The following is a 19,897-nucleotide window of genomic DNA, read 5'->3' on the forward strand; positions in this document are numbered from 1 at the left end:
CAACATACACGGGAGTTATCAGCTCATCCTTCTAACGGCATAAGCACAATGGATGTGATGTGCTCAAGCTGCCATACAGACCATTAACTGATTGATTATTTAGCGCTCTCCGCTCTGTAATACCACAATAAACCGGGTAATAAATGCTTTGTCACTTGCACACTGCGGCTCTCCTCAGACACAGCACAGAGTTAAGTACACTGGCTGCTTTTGTTACCCAGAGAACGGCTTCCTGTTTTTAATTTCACGATAATTGAGGTTTGATGAGTTAACGCAAAAAGAATGCAAGCAGAGAGAACGCAAGTGGTAGCACTAAGAAGTCCGTGTAGTCGCTAACCAGGCAGAACATCCATGGGCTGACAACTTCCATCATGGAGTGTCATCTCTGAATTCGGAGGGGATGGCTGTGGAGACACACGCTGGAGCGGGGTTGTCATCCTAGTTTTGTGAGCTGGCTCTCACACAGCAGGCTGGCTGGCAATTCCAACGCAGCCCGTCACATCAGCATGTCATTAGGGCGCTCGTCTCGTGACACATGGTTTGTGACATGTACAAAGTGCCGTGTGCATTTGGAATTTTTAAAATTCTCTTCAATAGTGGAAACAGTTTTTAAAGCCAAGGAGAAAATCTGAACAGTAGGGAATCTGAATATTAGGAAGTAAGATGCTACTTTTCAATTATGCTTTTAAATAAACAAGGACTAGAATACACAACCTAGTAAAATCCTATTAGTTTTTTTTTTTCTCTCTCTCTTGTTTTCTAAGAATTAAAACAAAGAGAGGGAGGGGAGGAGGGAAATAGGAGGGGGAGGCGGCGAGGGAAGGAGGGAGGGTGGGAGGAAGGCAGAGAGAGACGAACCTTGTTGACCTCTCCGCTCTAGCATTTGAGCACCCATCACGGATACCACAGGGATGTGCACAAGCCCGGAATCCAACCAAGAACTAACAATGCTATGGCCTCCTTCATTACATATCCCCCCCCACCCCCCCCACCCCCCCCCACCCCCCCCACCCCCCCCACCCCCCCCCAGCCCCCCCCACCCCCCCCCCCCCGCAAGCCTATCTGAAGTAAATCCCATAAATGGACACTAGAGGGCACTCTGGCTGGACAGATCACGCCAAACATTGTCAATTTTTTTTTTTTTAGAAAAAAATTACTTAATAATAAAGTGACTGATTTCCTTTAAAAACCACTTATTTAGACAAATAGAGATTTAGAAGCTGAAACATCCTAGTCAGATTAAATCAATTGCTAAATGGGTCAAATGTTGCGCCCCGTGCAGTCCGTCAGTGTCAGTTTAAAAGTCCAGGAATTAGAGCAGAGAGAGGATGACATCATTTCGCATGCAGGGCCCTCCCCCACCGTCACTGGCCAGGAGGTTAAAGGATCTAAATAGTTGAGGCTCCTGTGTGTTCCCCATGCCGCTCAGCCTTAGTCCTGATACAAAAAAACTCGAACTTGGGCTAGAAACTAGACCAGAAGCGGTGGCGTGGCCAGGGCATCCCAGCAGCTCTCCCGGCTGTCTAGCCCGCTGCCTGCTCTTCCCCTTTCAGACTCTCTCCCAACAGTCTCTCATGCAAAAGATGTCCCAGAGGTGGGGGGAAGGAAGGAAGCAAAGGAAAAGTATATGATCATTTCTAATGCATAATAATCCGTATCACTTCGGGGTCTCTCTCCCCCTCGCCGCGCTCGGTGAGGCTCCATTATCACTAATGGGAGTTGCGGGAGCACAGGCGGGCCCCCGGACCCCCGCCGCGCGCACTAGATGTGCATCAGGGGCGTTTCATTAACTCTCAGGCCGGGGCGCAGGGCTGGGGCTGGCGGGCCGGAAGGCGCGTTCCCTCTGCGCTCTCTGTAACCTTGGTGATGACGTTACCCAAAGACCCACCTCCTTTCTGGGTCCCCTGTGTGAGCTCTGCGGAGGGTCATAAGCTGCTGGCGCCACGTGCTGCCCGGGCCTGCACGGTACCGCTCTCTCCATCGCCGCTGGAGAGGCCGGGCCGCGGGTGCTGCGGCCCTTTGTCTCCTCGGGAGGACTGCTCAGGTCCTGGGGGTCCACCCCAGACAGAAAATGAGGGGTCTTGTTCCCTGCTGCTCTGGCTTACTTTTTAAAATTTGTAATTGTGGCTGGACAGACACCAGGAAACTGTGCCCAGACGTGGTCCCAGAAGCACCTGGGCTCACGAAGTAACCCTGCCCAGCTCCACACCCAAAACGCACCCAGGGGAAGTGTGCTTTTTAAAACACAGCAGAGCGTGGGGGGACCATCGTGTCGTAGACCACAGCTAGGCGTGCATGCTGAACACAATCCGGTTAGCTGTCTTTACCACACCGATTGGTTTTTCTGTTCTAGCCACATCATGATCTCTGTTTTCAAAATTACCAAAAAAAATCATCTCATTATTTATGCTTCTTGTCCTGAGAGGCATGAATGGTTAAAAAAGAAGGGGAAAAATATCTAAATTAGCCAGCCTGTGACAGATTTAAACAATATACTTGCTCCTGCTTTTTTTAAAAAAATACAAAAACAGGCCATTGGGCATTAACCTGTTAACCGGGGAGTTCCCTTTTTAATTACGCAACGTACAACGGGCGCATACTCATTCACTAGGACGTGTCAGTACGTCACGCCCAGCGGACGTAATTTTATATTATTATTTTTTTTATTTATACTTAATTAAAATAAATGAAATATATATTTTTTCGTTTATTTATATATAAAGCACAAAGGAAAATGCAAAATTATAAACAAATAGAAAAGAATACCAACAAAAAAAATGGAAACATCGAATTAAAAAATTATAAATTTTACAAACAATTATAAAGATTATAAAAAATATATACCATCCCTCTCAGGGCGCAACATATATTTCAAGGACGTATTCATACGTCCTACCCATTCCCAATATTGTTTACGTTTGACGTATTTATAGGTCCCGCTCGGTTAACAGGTTAAGAGCAAAATTATTATGAAACTATAAACTAAACGCTGGAGATGGTTTTGCAAAAGATGAAAAGGTTTTAAAAAGGATGACAATGGAGGAAATATACAATAAAATAATGGAGAATCTCTCCCTGAATAGTGTCATACTTTAAAAACAACTTCAGAAAGGTAAGCATAGTGTTCAAAAAGTGGAATCTTCAGGCTATGTGTAATAATGTAAGCAAGATCTAGAAGCATGAACGTGAAAGAACTCGTAAGGAATCCATGATTCATTTTGTTTCGCTTACGTATTTTACACTAGTCTGATTCTTTTTCTTTTTTTAGCAAAATCAGCCCGTGTGAAAACGATAGAACATTCTTGAGGAAGGTTAGAAGTTCACGGGGTGCGATGCGCAGCCAGATAGCAATACCCCTGTCAGCGGCCGCCCTGCGCGCAAACAAACTTCTAGGGTTACCTCGGCCCCGGCCTCGGGGAGCAGAGGTCGCCGCGATGTGAGAGCAGGGGGACTATTGCTTGAAAAGAATTTCATGTCACCGGAGATGAGAATTATTGCCGTGCTAATTTATGGCTATTGGACCAGGAACTGGGCCCACTGAAGGCATTCCTCCGAGGAAAGCCGGATTTTCCCCCCTCTACTCAGAGGCAAACATTTGGGAGACAGTTACTATCAAAGGGTTTTGCAAAATACAGGTGCTTTCAGCCAAGATCCGTCTATGTGTGGGAAGAAGAGCTGTATGTGTTTGGAAAGGCAGGGACGTGCTTTCTTTCGGCGGAGGCTGTGACACGTAATAAAACTTCTCCTCTGAATGACTGCTGAGCGCGGCCTGCAGGCTTCCCCGCCCGGGTTTACGGCTGCGCCTCCCGGGCCTGAGTGCTCACAGCTCCTGACTCCGGCCTCACTTCCTTTCTGACAAAAGCAAACCCCAGCCTCCCGCAGCAACCTGCTCCAGCCTTCCTGCCCGGCCGGAAACCCGGCCCGTTTCCTTTCCACATGTCGCCGTCGGAAGGACTCTGGAAAGCGACTTCCTGAACACACACTGCTGTCCGCCCGGCCTCTGACAGCCGGAGAGAGTGATGGATGGACGACCAGAGGGGAAGGTGACCCCACCTCCCGCTCCCTCCGGACGTGGGGCGATGGGGCAGGCCTTGCCCCACTGACGTGTGGCCGTGGGGAGGCTGGAGTCCTGATAAGACGCCGTCCTTCTCGTCTGTCCTGTAAAATAATTGCTGGCTTATCAAAACTCACCCCGTGCCTGCGCCACAGATAGGGTTTATCTCCCGCTGTTTGGAAATAACAAACAGCAGAGAGCAGCTGCCCGTGTCATGTGGTTCTCTGCACTGCACGTGTGGCTCTTTCTCCAGCCTCGGGCATAATCAGTGCTTGGGGCGGCGTGGCAAGCAGGACTCGGATAAGGGGACCCTCCTTCCCAGACGTGTCGGCCACCCGTGTCCTTTTTCGGCTTTGAAGCCGCTGTCACTGGACCCTGGCATTTCCTAGCCCATCGGTTCGCTTTCCGTGTTAATCATATGCAATGAAGATACGCATGGCCAACATTTAAACAGGCTGCAGATCAATTAGCAGTCTTAAGTTTATCTGATTTTTATCAAAGAAGACAGAGCGGCGGGTCGATTGTCAGAGCCTGTGTCAAGTTGACCTTTTCAGAGATGTCTACATTGCCAGTCCCCTGGGCAACTTGTTGTCCCCCGTTAGTCTCTGAATGGCAGAAGTCTGTTCTGCTCAGGCACAAAGTATACACAGATGTCTATATTACATTCTTATGGGTTTGACAGCGACTGCATGTTGTATCTATAAGCTGTCCTTTAGTAGTGACACTTCCTCAATGATGATAAGCTAATTTATGCAACCAAATCTCCTTTGTGCAGAAATGAAAGCTAATTGAGTCATTACAAAGTAATTCAGGAAGGAATACCTTGTATAAATTGGCTTACTTTATAAATCCTTCTCAAGTGGTTTCCACGCATCCTAAATGGGGCTAAGCAGCTTCTCAGCCGTGAGACATCCAGAATGAAGGAGCCCCCTTTGGGGAGCTGCGTGAACGCCCTCGGAGCGGCGAGGAAGCGAGCCCGACCCACACAAGCGTCCCCAGAGGCTCCGGGCCAGTACCTGTGCTGTGATGGCCACTGTCCTGGCTCGTCTTCCTCTGCTCCTCCACTCTCCCCGGAGCGGCGTCCTCCTCCTCATCTGTGAATAGACAACATAAACGGCTCACTGCAGGGTTTCCCCGGGATTACAGTACAGGACTCACCCCCCCTGAAGAGCAAAATTAAACGTTTATAACAGAAAGATTCCTTTCGGAGAAGGAAACCACTCCACACTCACATGCCCTTTTCGATAACCTGAAGTTGAATAAATAGACCTCCAGCTACTTCCAAACATTAGCAACCTTACCAGTTGGCTTAATAGGAGAGATGTACCAGTGCTTTGTTGATTTAAATACTTACAGAGACTCATCTAGGATGACCTCAGACCCAGAAAAGCCCTGACATCCAGCAAAATGATACCTAGCATTACAAAGACCACATAAAGCGGCGGCAGGAGAGCTACAGATAAAACCATGGTCTCTAGAACATCTACGCAGCAGAGAGAAGTGTGTGATATAAAAGTCATTTGTTGAGTATCAGAGACTTCATAGGTTTTCTCACTTGATCTTCAGAGAAGAGCACTAGAAGGATCCTTACCCTACAGAGACCCCCCATTATACCGAGAACCTTCTCTGTGTCATACTCTACAGCACAGGTAAAGATGTCGTAGATAAATACTTCTTCAGTCCTCATTTTTCAGGTGACTAAGTTGAGACTGGAAAAGATAAAGCCATTTCTACCTTTTGTTATTCAAACTCAGGGTTGTGATCCTAAGGTCTCTGTCCCTTATCCGGCACATATCAAGTGCCTTACCTGTTTGCACACCCTCCCACCACGTTCCCTCTCCAGTTCCAGGAAGAAATATGGTCAGATGAAACGAGAACAGTTTTTTTAACAGAGTCAATAGACTATTTGATGCCTTTACATTACCATTTTCCTCACCTAAGGATTTATATACAACTTAGAAATATTTAAGGCAGGCATATGAATGAAATAGCATGCAAAAAAAAAAAAGTGGGTTCAAAAGGAATCATAATTTCACAGAAAAAAAGTCCAAAACTTTAAAGAAAAATATGCAAAATATAGAAATATAACTATTATGACTATTAAATAATTAAACCAATAACTCTTCATTGAGTATTCACTGCATGCAAGAGACAGACTCTGCCAGGTAGGCAAGGACATAGGGAGCATCTGCCTCGAGGAAGCTGGCAACCTCAAGGGTCAGAAGACAGCATCTAAAGGGATGGGATGGGGCATAAACTGGACCTGTGAGGCCCAGGCATGAAGGAGGCAGAGAAGAAAGCACCCAACAGGGGAATACCACGAAGGCTCTGAGAGAGGGAGAGGAACTGAAGGAGAGTCAGGAAGAAAAGAATTTCCAGACAGAGGGGCATAAACAAAAGAACAAGACGCCATCATATTCATTTTGGCCAAAGAACGCTGCACTCAGAGGGGAGGGTGGGATGGCACTCAGAGGAAGAGGGTCGGATGGGAGACTGCGGGGAGTTTGGGCCAATGGTTGAAGGGCCATGAACATTCTGCTGTGGACTTTCAACTTGTACTCGGTGGGCGATATGAGCCCCAGAAGATTTTTGAGCAAAGAAAGGACAGGGCTGAAGTTATGCCTGAGGAATGGCCATCTGATCCCACTGTGTTAGGTTCTGGAGGAGGGGGATGGGGGAGAGACCTCAGAGTCTGGCGAAGGGGAAGGAAATGCTGAACTGAAGGGCAGAGGAAATGGAGAGGAGATGGCTTGAGGGGTAAAGGAACTGGGATTGATAAACTTTGAGCCTGGCTGAAGGTGCAGAGCTAGGGGGGGAAGAGAGCAACGGAGGATGGCTGAGGTTTTGAGCTGAGTGAACTGAAAAATGGAACATCATTGCTAAAAAGAGAACAGCCGAGCTAAGCTATTTTGCTGAGGAAACGCAAGGAGCTGTGCTTCTGACATGAGAGATTGAAGAAGTCGGTGGGCGACCAGAGGAAATGGCCAGGGGCAACTGGAGAGGTGGGTCAGGGCGGCACGTGTGAGTCTAGAAGACTCATGCAAATTTTATTTTATTTTATTTTATTTTTTTGTGCAAATTTTAAAGTGGTGATTAATAACAATCAGCATTTAAGTCAAGCTTGGGGATTGCTGTGCTTATAAGACAACCCCAACTGTTTTGAATTTTTGTAACTTGGTTCAAACGAAATAATAAAAGCTCCAACATCAGGAACAGCTGAAAATATTTGGTACCTTATACATAGTCAGTTGAACCTAACATTGGCAATTTAATGTTGCTCAGTCAAGTAGTAATTAATACCTAAAAGACCTAATAAAAAGTCTTGATACTAAATCCTGGTCTCTTTTCTCTCCAAGGACAGTTCTGACTTGGTGCCAAACCTCGAGGACCAGCTACCACACTACCCCTTAGGATGTTGGGAAGGTTTTCACCAAATTTGAAGGACATTAGGGACATTTACAGTCATTCGGTCTAACCTCTCATTTCACAGGCAGTGAATGTTTCTGAAGGAAGAGCAAACTTCCCTTACTTTTCACACTTGCTCTTCCCCCCAGCATTCCTCTCTTCCAATTCGGTCACAAACGCAATAAGAAGTAAATTCAAAAACAGTTCAGGGCACATGTCCTCCATCAAAAGCCATAACCCCCTCGATATAGGAAGCAGCATCCTTGGCTCCTAAGGAGAAGCCATGGGATTCAGACTCACCACCCGAAGTCAGTGCTGAAATATCACAGAAAGTAATTATAATACATAAATAAAAGCTTGGCTGTTGGCAAGGTTAACAAGTTAGAATGTATTACTATGAATTGTATTCTTATCTTAGTAAAATTTAAGCGCCTATCATATGCACAGTGTATTTTTAAATTACCAGAATGATATTAAAAATATTTACTTAAATACCAACATTTACTATACGTATGTAAATCGAAATCCATGTGAGATGCTTAATAAGCAGTATTTTAGAGGATCAGATGCTCATTAAAAACACTTCATTTCCAACCTAGGACTGATATTTTTAGGTCAAAGCGTCTGTGTTTCATACAGTAATTTTTTTCTTAACAACGTTTAAACAACTTGTTTCGTCTTGATCTAACAATAAAACAGCTTCCATACAAGCAACAACAAAATAAAATCTGGTGTGTGTGTGTGGGGGGGAAGGTGTTAATCTTACGGATAAAAAACTCAGATTGAATCTTGAATAGAATATGGTACAAGGGAGATGCTCAATAAATACTGAGTGAGCAGATGGATTCAAAAATCATGAAAATAATTTCTACTATATATTTTATTTATTAACAAACAAGCCTCTCCACACCCCTCAAAAATACATATATAAGGACAAGTGACTAAAATTCTAGATAACAATCACCTTCACAATATATTAGAAATAGGAGCACATGCTTTATTTAGATTTATTATTAAACATGTTTTATTTTGGTGTTGAGGCAAGATGTCATTATACAATACTAATTAATACCTCAAATAGTCAACGTTTGTGAGTTAATATATTCCATTCAACACTTTAATAACAGTAAACAAAAACAGCTCAGCTATGCAGTAAAATCCATCAAACCACACAGATGGTTATAAGGTTTTCATTATGTGGTTTCCATAGCAATCATATTGCAAAGCTGGAAGCTTCTTGCAAATAAGCAGCTTGTATTTACATGCCTCTCAGCTGCAGCACAAACTCTTCAACATGTGAAGTTATTATTCCAATCACACATTGTTAGAGGGATCAGCAGGAGATTTTATCAGAGAAGATGAAAATAATAAAGTGAAATTGCAGAATATAATTCAAATATGGTTCTGCGTTTACTAAACTCATCAATGAGGATCAGAAATGTTCTGTCGTCACTGAAAGGCTTTAACATTAAACCCTGTCAAAAATATGGAACCTCCAGGGGCAAGCAGACCCAACAGGATCCAAAGCTTGAGCTCCACTCTCTCTCCTCCTTTTAATACACATGAGCCTTCGTTCTGAGTGCAGTAAAGAGAGGAAGAATAGCAGGGAAATGAGTTTTCCCAAATCTTTTTAGGACGATGACCATTTGAGAAAATGCTTACTACTGTGGGAAAAGTCAAGACCTTTTCTTCTCCTGCCACATGAATCAATTTAATTTACAAATCGATCCCGTTCCATAAGAGATGGATTATTACCCTAATAAGGATCCAAATCTGTCTAGCTATGCAAGTTTTACAAAATGGCTCTTTCTGGTTTACTAATATTCTTTTTGTAAGGATAAACAACAACACAAAACGAATGACCCATGTCACTGATAGAAAAAGGTAGAGGACAATTCTTTAGGGAAAGCTAGGGTGTGTGATGTTCACATCGGGGCTGGGGATTGACTTTTTAAAAAAACTTTTATTGAATTTATTGGGCTGACATTGGCCGGTGTACACATCTATAACACATCACCTGTACATTGTATTGTGTGTTCACCACCCCAAGTCAAGTCTCCTTCCATCACCATCCATCCCCCCTTTACCCTCATATCCCTCCCCCAACCCCTTTTCTCTCCGGTAATCACCATACCATAGTCTGTCTATGAGGTGTTTTGTTGTTGTTGTTTTGTTTTGATTAATCCCTTCACCTTTTTCACCCAGTCTCCCAACTCCCCTCCCCTCTGACAGCTGTCAGTCTGTTCTCTGTATCTATGAGTCTGTCTTTGTTTCATCATATCTTCCAGGAAGAAGAGGACGGCAACATAAGAAAACCTTTGACTCACATAATGATCACCTTTCACACTAATGCCTTTAGAAAAGAGCTCTACAGAATTACAATGTATTTTAAGACACACAAAACACAGAATCAAAAGTTATGCTCTGAAATAAAATTTGGGTTTGGATCTCAACCTGCCCAGCTTCATTTGATTATGTGACCATGTATTTGTCTCGAGAAGTTAATATTTATGACTTATAGGGTAATAACAGGTGCCTTGACCATCATTTTAAGGATGCAGAAATGAAATTTACAGAGCTTGTCTAACTTGTCCAGATTCTCCATGTCTCGTTAGAACAACAGCTGGGACTTGAACTGGGTCTCGTCCCTCGAAAGCCCCCCGCTCTTGATCACAGTGCCACTTCCTTGATTTCCATTAACATCTTCAGTTTATAGATGGGTTGGTTTCTAAAGTTTCATTTAAATACTGGCTGTCTATGAACTTGGAAAACATTTTCACAGAAGCACTGTGCCGGAAGTATATCTTGGGGCAAGTGATCCTTTTAGGGATGAGTTAGAAACAGAATTTCAAGTTGGGATGCCCCAAACCTGCACCTCCTCCTCTCTGTCCTCCTGGCTCTCCCTCCGCACGTCTAACGCTCCACCGGCTCCAACGCCCCAGAAGCCAGCACACAGTGTCTGAGGTTTTGGAAACGCCTCCAATGTAAGCTTGTAATGGAAAACGGATTTACATCTAGGCCAGCCAGCTTTTCTTTCCCACTTAATTTCAAGAAGGAAAACGTGGTTAAGTGTAGGCTTTCTACAAGCAAAGATCTGAAAGAAGTTGGCCTACGGCGCAGAGTCACAGGCTACTCTGCACATCCCATCGGGGGCTCGGGTATGGATGGGGCCTTGTGAGTGCGCTGTCCCTGAGTGGGAGAAGATGGCGCAGACGGATGGGGAACCAAAGACACCGCTGGCTAGTCCTACGGACACCATGGGAAAGAGGGGGGACTTACACAAATGGTTTCTCCCCTCTCCTCACTTTAGATCTGGGCAAGCTGTGAAGCTGCAGGAAGGGTTTGCAAAGTGCAAGAGGAGGTAAGGGGGTATGGACAAGGGAATTCAAATTCTGACAATGAGGAAAGGTAAGTTCCTTAAGAGCCTATATACCATGCACTACTGGTAATTCCAAATAGGACATTTCTAAAGCATCTCCATCTATGTAATAGATGGACATAACTTACAGCAATAATAAATATGCTTTTATAAAGACAAAGACATGTGCCTTTTAGGACTATTAAAACTTCATGGTTACGTTTCTGGAAACTAGGCAAGCAGGCCTGTTGTTCAAGTTCTAGTTACTCATGTGACATTGACACTGTCTCTAGTACTCAGTGTCATCTTTGTAGAGAGAATGTGGATCCCACGGCAAACCCTTTGCAAAAGGATTTGGGGAGGACAATGAGACAATCAGATTTCTCAGGAGAAAAAAGTGCACAATTAGCATGCAATATCAAGTTAATAATCTTAGGAGCAAGGTGTTTTGCAACCATATATTAATTTAGCAACCAAAAAAGTTAATGCGATATAAAAAGCAACAAAATAAGCAATCATTGTGCAATCATACAGTCTAATTTTCAACTTTGACATTTATTCTTGTAGGGTTTAACATTGCATTTCGAAAGCAAGAAAGAATGCCATTAGATTATAGTAAATTTCTGTACTGTGTTAAAATTAATACTTTGTACATGACTGAAAGTACAAAAATAATTTTTTTTACAGATTTTAAACTTATTAGCATCAGGAAAAACATCCAATTCAAGGGAGGACCTCATTTGACTGGCTCAGGGGAAGGACTTGGGAAAAATCTTAGATATAATCCCCTTCCCTCCTTCCTTAAAGGGGAAACGGACTGGGGGAGTTGAGTGACTGGATCAAGGTCATGCAACTTGCACCTGGCTCTCCTCTCCCTGAACTGCCTTCCATGCAACACCTGCGGCACACGTTTCTGAACAAGCCCACTGCTGCTCCTGAGGGACCTGCCTACTGAGCAGCTGTCTTACATGGACCTGACCTCCTACAGGCAATACGACAGGCAGAGAAAGCGGACGGGTTAAAGATTTTAATAGGCCAGCCTCTGTCAGAAGTAACTGTGAGTCAGAAATGAGCCTCCTTCTGCTGATCCTGGACAAGGGGCGGTTAGGGCGCATGGCGCCTTCTTGTCCCAGTGTATGAAGTTCACTATCTGCTACAGCACAAAATGCCCTGGCTATTTTTTAAAGCTCAAATTCTTAGGTTTTTAATGAAAACTTATAATGAATTCTGCAACATTAAAATTCTTTAACCCACGAAAGTTCAAATTAAATTACTCCTCAGAGTAACTGCTACCTGGCACAGGATTTCTGGTACGATTATAGTTTGCTATCTTTAAGTTCTTTTTTAAAAAAAATTAAATTAACCTTTTTATACTATTCTTGTTATGAAGAATCATATCTGTTCATTGCTGAAGGACAGGAAATAGAGATGAGCAAAAATAAAAATGTTTAAAAATCATCCAAGGCCCATCTATCCATGACCATGATGAACATCTTTCCAGAACCTTCATTCAGTTTCTGGGTTTTCTTTATTCTCAACTTAAATAAGAATATCCCGAATGTATATATATTCTTTTATAAACTGTTTTGAATCCCTTTTCAGAAGTAAATATTTCATCTCAACTTAGAGTTTGTTTTGTTTTAAAATTTAATCTGTAAAAAAAATGATGTTATTACATCCTAGGGTACAGTAGTTAAATATCTTAAACACGAGAGGCCCAGTGCACATTGAAAGAAAACTAATTAGAGGTGGCCAGTGGGATTTCTTAGGCTTTGCCTGCAGGGATTGCCCTCACTGCCCCCTCCCCCACCGCCAGCCTGACCACCCCTAACTGCCTCTGCCTCAGCCCCGCCACCATGGCTTTGTCCGGAAGGATGTCCAGAAGATCTCATGGTCTAATTAGCATATTACCCTTTTATTAGTATAGCTTGTTGATCCACAATCTTGAAGAAATGATATTCTGCTAACCCATAACACTGACAATTATTTTATATTCCCAAAGCACACCATCTCAGGAATGAATTACACTACATTGTTGACTCATATTGAGCTGTTCACCAAAATCCTTACATGTTTTTCCATTTGCTGAGCCAAGTCTTTCCTTTCTCATACGTGTGCAACCAGATTTTTGGAGCAAGTATGATATCCTATCATATTTCACCTTGTTAGCTTTGACCCATGATTTAGTCTATTGAGAGCATTTGCCTGTGTATCTTCATCCAAGGCATTGATTAATATGATATGACAATATTGAGAAGCCCTAAGGTATTCATAAGATCAATTAATCAACACCGTTCGCGCACAGTTGTATGATCAGTTATCCAATGGTCTTTATATCTATAAAGCTTTCAGGAGAATCCTGGCCAAATGATTTACTGAAGTCCAGTTACATGTCTGTTATTTCTCTGATGGTAGTTTCTAGTAATCATTACTTCTAGGTATTATAAAGGACTCTTCGATGCCTTATTTAGTAGCTTCTCTGGAGTTCATAGTCCCCAAATTCTGTCCAGAAATTGCCTGCACTTCTGTCTAGAAGGTGCAGACTACCCCTGCGGGGATAACTCGGTGCTCCTCCCCAGTGCCTCTTCAGGGCCCACAGCCATCCTTCAACTGGGGACTCAGACTGCTGCTGGCTCACGCTGCTGCTAGGAATTGCCCTTGGCAGCAGGACACTGCCATACTCAAGGTCACACCCCTCCCAGAGGACAGCCGCGAGCCAATGATTAGCTGGTGTGGAGATATGAGGACAGGCCCCTTTGCCTCAATTTGGCACAACCCTGAAAAGTCATCCCAATCCCGTGGTCCCTGAAGGCAAGTTCAGCTGAGGCCTCCGTCCCAGCTGCATTGTGGGCCAGCGCCTCCGGCTCAGTGCCTTCCTCACTTTATTCAATGGTGTCTTCCAAAATGACTCGCCAATGAATCTTCTACATACAACTGACTCAGAGTCGGATTCAAGGAACCCAACTTAAGATACTACAATTAGTTACCGTTTTGAAAAGTTCACAATTCAATTGCTAGACTCCATACTTGTAACATCCCTTTCCTCCTCCAGGTTCCCCTCAAAGTCAGAAGCGGCAGGTCAACGACTTCCTTCACAAGCTGTCTTGTGATGGAGGCTCCTCTGGGCCAGACGACAAACTTAATTCTCCTCATCTTTAAGGTCTGGCTCCAATGCCCCGCAATGTAGGATCTCTTCCCACACCCCTCCACACAGCTGGCCACGCTCGCCCTCCTGCTCCTGCACTTACAGCATGGGCCTCATTAGCGTTCCTCACAGAGGACTCCGACCCTGTTTACTCATCAGTCTCCTCCTCCCGGGGTGAGCTCCCCAGGGGACGCCTGCATTACACAGGCTAACACACCAGGAACAAATGAGTGTCTCCCAGGAGTGAAAACTAAACGGATTTGGCTAGCCAGGTATTCTATTAGAATCTCATGCCCATTCTGGGCTTCTATGACCTCTTATAATCTTATTAGTTGGAAGATAATTCTTGACAGAAAAGGAGCAAACAAACAAAACACCTGAATTGTTTTATTTAAATTACTGCCCCTAATGAATTTCAAAAAAACTAATAAAACCATATAGCAATCATACTATGCTGCACTTAGCACAATTTACAAATTTCAGCTATTTTCAATGCTCTTTGGTTATCTGGCCATTGTAATGGTTAATACAGGTCTCTTTAAAGCTACATTCATTGGACAGATTCTAGCTCAAGGACATTGATGTCTTTTCATTTATCTCCCTTTTTCCTTCATTGGGATCAGTTGAGATTAAATGGCATTTTTAAATACTTGTTTGTCTTTAATACCATGCATTTGCGCCCATTCTTTCTCTGAATTGGCTGAAATGTGCCTTCCTACAGTCTAGGCAAATGTGTCTGGCTGATGGGCAGTGCTTCCTCACTGGCTGTGATGGATTCTAAGATGACAACTGCTTTTGTCTAATTTTTTCCTACAATCAAATCTGGATAAAGTAACAGTTTCCCTATTTACTTCCTAGATCCTCCAGCCTCACTCACTTTTTAATATGCTACTTCCACACTTACACTGTATCTGAAGAGAAAAAAAGATGCAATGGTTATGACTGTTTATTGCTTTTCTTCCTCTCCATATTCTTGGCATCAGGTCCTCTTAGTTGAAGATTCTTAGTTGCTAAATACTAGAAAAACTAACCACCCTGATCCCAGGCTGTGTCCCAGCCATAGGAAGCTGAGCGTCGGGAGTGCGTCTTGGTGACTCAGTACCTTTACTCGCTTGGCTGTGCCTAAAGCAACACTCTGCCACCTGCTTAGAAGCCCTCAATCTAAGGAATGGAAGGGATCGAGCACACAGTATTGAATATTTACAGGGCGAGCTTCACTTGTATTTTTCTATTACCACCACACATTCCCTCTGCCATATACAACTTCCAGTTTGGGAAGAGGTATCATGAACCACATCAGTATCCCTGGCATAACCCCGGCTCCTGCTGTTTGCCTAACGTGGTGATGTTCAAACTTTAGCATCAGAATCACCGGGGGTGGAGGGGTGGGAGGTTGTTGGTTCAAACCCAGATTGCTGGGCCCCGCCCACAGAGTTTCTGACTCAGTGGACTCGGGATGGGCACAAGAAGGTGCATTTCTGACAAGTCCCCACCCACGATGCTGGTCCTGGGACAACACCCCAGAACGACTGACCTACAGCCGCACCTTCGGCGGGTTTCTTTTACATGGGTGTCGAATGGCTGCGTTCTGTCATTATTAGAATGTAAATTAATTAGAACATTGTATCTTCAAATGTCACTTGCCTTTAAGTGTCAAAATATAGGTGTACCTCCCTATATAATAGTAATGCAAAATTAATTATAATGAAATTAGTAAAGCAGAAATCAATCTCCTATTAACACCAAAAGATTCAATGGAGCTATAGAAATGCAAATAAAACTCGTGCTCCAGAAGTTCAGAGCCCTCCTTGACTACCTTTAGACAAACTCAGACAAGCTGAGTAGACGCTCTGAGCCTCAATTTCCAATCTGGAAGTCAGAAATACCAAATCTACTCTAGAGAGTTATTGTGAAGATGAAAAGAGGTGAAGTAGCCTATACAATGCCCTGTGCGTTGAAGATGGATGATAATAGGGATTATATAACAATCTGAAGATTTACTCTGAACCATGCTTGCCACAATGCTTGCCATGATGCACACAGATCTCATTCAACCCTCAAACCCCTATGAAGAAGGCATTGCTGTTGTTCCCATTTTACAGATGGAGAAACGGCGGCACAGAAATACTTGAGGAACTTGCTCAGCAGGACACAGCTGTAAGAAGTAGTGTCAGGACTCGAACCCAGGCAGTCTGCCTCCAGAGCCCAGGCCTGAAGCAGGACACCTCTCCTCCGATGGAAGCCTTGCATCGATTGCTTTCCCTGTATTGGCTCATTCATTAAACCACTTTCACCCACTGCCATCCACGTGAATGAGAAAGCTAGTCCTCATAATGTCACACTGACATATATTCTTATTTTCAACAATCTTCAATGACAAAATAACTTGGCTAACTGTGACAGTCTTAAAAAAAAAAACAGCTCCTTGAAAAACAGAGATCACTGCACAAAAGCAGAAGAGCCGTGCATGTAATGGCCACGGAAACTGAAAAGCCTGCCATCTGCCCCCTCCATTTTTCTTTCAGCAGGAAGGCAGCTTGCAAATGGAAAAATCACCTCCCGCACCTCCCTCTCGGAGATGGAGTTATGAGGAGAAAACAGAGGAGGGCCACGCCCTGAAGCCGGCAGAGTCCAGCGCAGCTCCCATCCCAGCCGGAAGCCCCAGAAGAAGAATGGATCCTGAAGAAGACAGCCAGAGCCCCTCACAGATCTGACTGCAGCAAGACATGAAGCATGCAGCAAATTAAAACACTTGATCCGCTGCAAAAGAATGCCACTCTCAAAATACAAATTTCCATGTACCTACGAGGCCCAGTGCCAAGACTTGCAGAATTATGATTTTAAGGCATTTCCAATTCTAAAGTAAGAGGTAGATTTTTTTTACATGCAGACAAATGTATGATAACATATGCTATAGTTGTAGGAAATGAGAGATGGAAATACGGCACAGAAAGTGAAAGATCTTGTAGAACTAGGGTGTGTCTGCAGAAAGGAGCTGGTGAAGAGAAGGTAAGACCTAAAGGGGGGAGAATGGGGCTAGACATCCACTGATGGAGGTCTTGATGTTCATTCCTGCAAAATAGCATTTGATGCTCTTCCAAGTACATAAGAATAAAAATGGGAGCTTAAAAAACAGCACCCTTGCTAGTTTTGGCCCCCTGCAGGGATAGGCTGAACTCTCATTTGCAAAGTGTCTCTCACTTGGAATCTAGAAAGAAAGCCAACATAAACAAAATGTCTGCTCTTGTGTACAAGAGCCAGGGGATTTCAGTGTATGTGGTGGGTAAGCCAGATCTAACTTCTGCAAGGTCTAACCCACAGAGTCCCAGGGTAGCAGATGGAGTATTCGTATTTGAGCTGCAAAGACAAAACCCGGCCACTCCAGGGTCCGTGAATCAAGGCAGAGGCAGGGCTCCAAGACTGACCCCTGGCCTGCTTTCCAGTAGGACAAAGTGTCCTTGTCTTCTCATCCTCAATCCACAACTGTTCACATGGTTTTAAGTTAAATATGGCCTTTTGTAAACTTTCCCTGGCATTTTTAGTTAACATAAATGCTATGCTATAATTGCATATATCAAAATGCAATTTTGGGTTTATTTCCACCTAATAAAATATTGCAATCACGTGTGTATATTAATGGCACACACACCTATAGCACTTCATTAAAGGGTCATTCAGTGTTTATTGTCCCTCCTTAGAGTAAATCATGGATTTAAAGAGAATATAAGAATGACATAAGAACTTCCCTGAACAGTCTAATTAGGAGAATAATGTTAATTACCTGAATGTAGTTTACTTAATTCATGACTATTTTCACCTACTCTAGCTAAATAAAAGTAATTCTCAACCCGCCATTACAGAATCCAGGTAGTTATAAACCATTTTATCATATGGTCCTCACCTAGCTTTGGAAAATAATTTCTGGATTAACATAACTCAAGAAGAAAAATCATCTCAATATAGTTCACGTTCGTGAGGAAATGTAATACGCTACTTGGCATGTGTCCACAGGAAAGTCTGGCTCCCAGATGCTTCTTGTCGGCCCGCAGTGGATTCAACAATGTTTAAACAACTGACAATATGCACTCACAGCACTGACGACACAGCGACCGAAACTTCAGCAGGAGCCCGTCTCCTGGGTATTTTCATATATTGAAAAGTCAGATCAAAACAAAACAAATCATAGACATGCTTCACAAGCCCAAAGATTCAGCGCTATTCAGTTGGGCTTTTTCAAAGCAAATGTCAACAAAATTACGTAAAAATTTACGAATAAGACTTGATATACCACTGCAAGAAAGACAAATATAACAATGTTCTTGAACATGAAAAATATAAACTCTAATTTGGTTTCTACGTTAAAAGTCCAACAATAATTCTTTTTCAGAAATGGACTGAACTACTTCCGTAGCTCGTTCATGATCATCATTCAACTTGTGTTAATATCCATGATTTCCTGAAAGCCATACTGTTGCTAACAACTGTTTCTATTACTTTGAAGCAAATAAAATTCCCAACACATTACCACGTTTGACCTCCAAAAACAGTAACTTTATAAGATTCAAGGGTAATGTGAAACTTCAACATTTTGACACCAAGGTGGCAGTCTAATTTTTTTTTTTTTTTTTTTAGATACATAATGTCTATGCTCTTCATAACTAGCCCTCAAGTGTACCATTTAACTGGAATGTTCCACTTTCTAACCAGGAAGGTTCTGAGGAAAATCTATATCCTACTGTAGCACATTCCAGCATAAAAAAAAAAAAAAAACACTGTTAATATTTAATATGAAATCAGCTGTCAACAGAGAAAAAGCCATGATGCAAATAAAATTACGTGGTGCGGGTTTTCCTGTTTCCAGATGACAAGTTTCTTGGAGATGATATTCTCTCTTAATAACCAACAACTTCTGTCACATACTGTTTATGTCATGTAAGTTTCACAAATGAATAGTGCAGAAACTGGTTTGACTTTCTGGGGGAGAAAATGACTGATTGGCACAGAAAAGAAAATGCATTATGTAAATTAGATGGACTTCATTTGATTGGAATGCCAACCCTATCTTTAAGATATAGTCTCAGGTAACCATATTAACCTCATTTGACATGACCTCAAATGCAAATATGTTTTATTCTTGGCTTATAAAGCCAAGATGTACATTTGGATCTGGATGGATCTCTATCTTGATATGACTTTTGAGTAATTCTTTGTATATTCAAAGAATTCTCTCCCCCCCTTCCCCCCAGATAGTAATAAGCAGCCATTTAGGACCATTTGCTTAATAAATTCAACACCCATTTAAGATCTCTTCCTTCATAAGTTCAACAAAAATCTCTTCTTGTCAAGAAGTAAATATTAAGAGTATAAAGCCAATTAGTACTCCAGGGAAGGGGATCTTAGACACCTAGCACAGGGCGTTGCCTATAGTAAGTACGCAAATTTTTGTTTTATTTGAACGAAAGTTTATAAATCAAGCACGTATAATTATGCTAAGTATTGTAGTGTTTTTGCAATAATTGATTAAGAAATTCAACCTCCAGCAATATGGTCAACCAAGCTGAAACAGAAATGTCTGCCCCCTGACTTAAGGGGGAATACCAACCATCTGCAGGCTGGGGTGGAGGCTGGAGTTTTCACTCTTCATGGGTCCAGAAGATAAGGCCCCGGCCAATGAGAAGAGAGAGCTGGACCTAAGACCCCCACCAGCCCATGGAAGTCACAAGAAAGCTTTGTATCTTCCAGGGCTCTGTCACGTGGTGGTCAGAGGGGGGAGGGAAAGGGTTTCCTGTGAGAAATCAAAACCCCAAGCCTGAACAATGTGAGATCCAAATTTATACTGTCTTCAAGTGTGGTTTTCCCAAGCCAAGGAATTTAACATGAAAACTGTGGGGCTCCTGGGGCTCTGGCAGAAGCCAGAGCAAAACCGCTGTGAGGA

At 43.1% G+C, this 19,897-nt stretch overlaps 1 protein-coding gene across 2 annotated transcripts in view; it reads right to left on the reverse strand.

The window, feature by feature from the left end:
• Positions 1–19,897, reverse strand: part of SKAP2 (src kinase associated phosphoprotein 2) — a 138,227-nt gene that overhangs the window by 16,861 nt on the left and 101,469 nt on the right. For both annotated transcript variants that reach the window (XR_014796057.1, XM_084896182.1), the window contains exon 10: positions 5,071–5,148. Coding sequence is in view for 1 of the 2 variants with exons in the window: in XM_084896182.1 (XP_084752308.1) it covers positions 5,071–5,148 (78 nt within the window). In the remaining variant the exon portion in view is untranslated. The remainder of the gene's footprint in view (positions 1–5,070; positions 5,149–19,897) is intronic.

Source organism: Pipistrellus hanaki (genome assembly GCF_964339955.1).
Source record: "Pipistrellus hanaki genome assembly, chromosome: 10".
In the NCBI taxonomy this organism is placed as follows: Eukaryota; Metazoa; Chordata; class Mammalia; order Chiroptera; family Vespertilionidae; genus Pipistrellus; species Pipistrellus hanaki.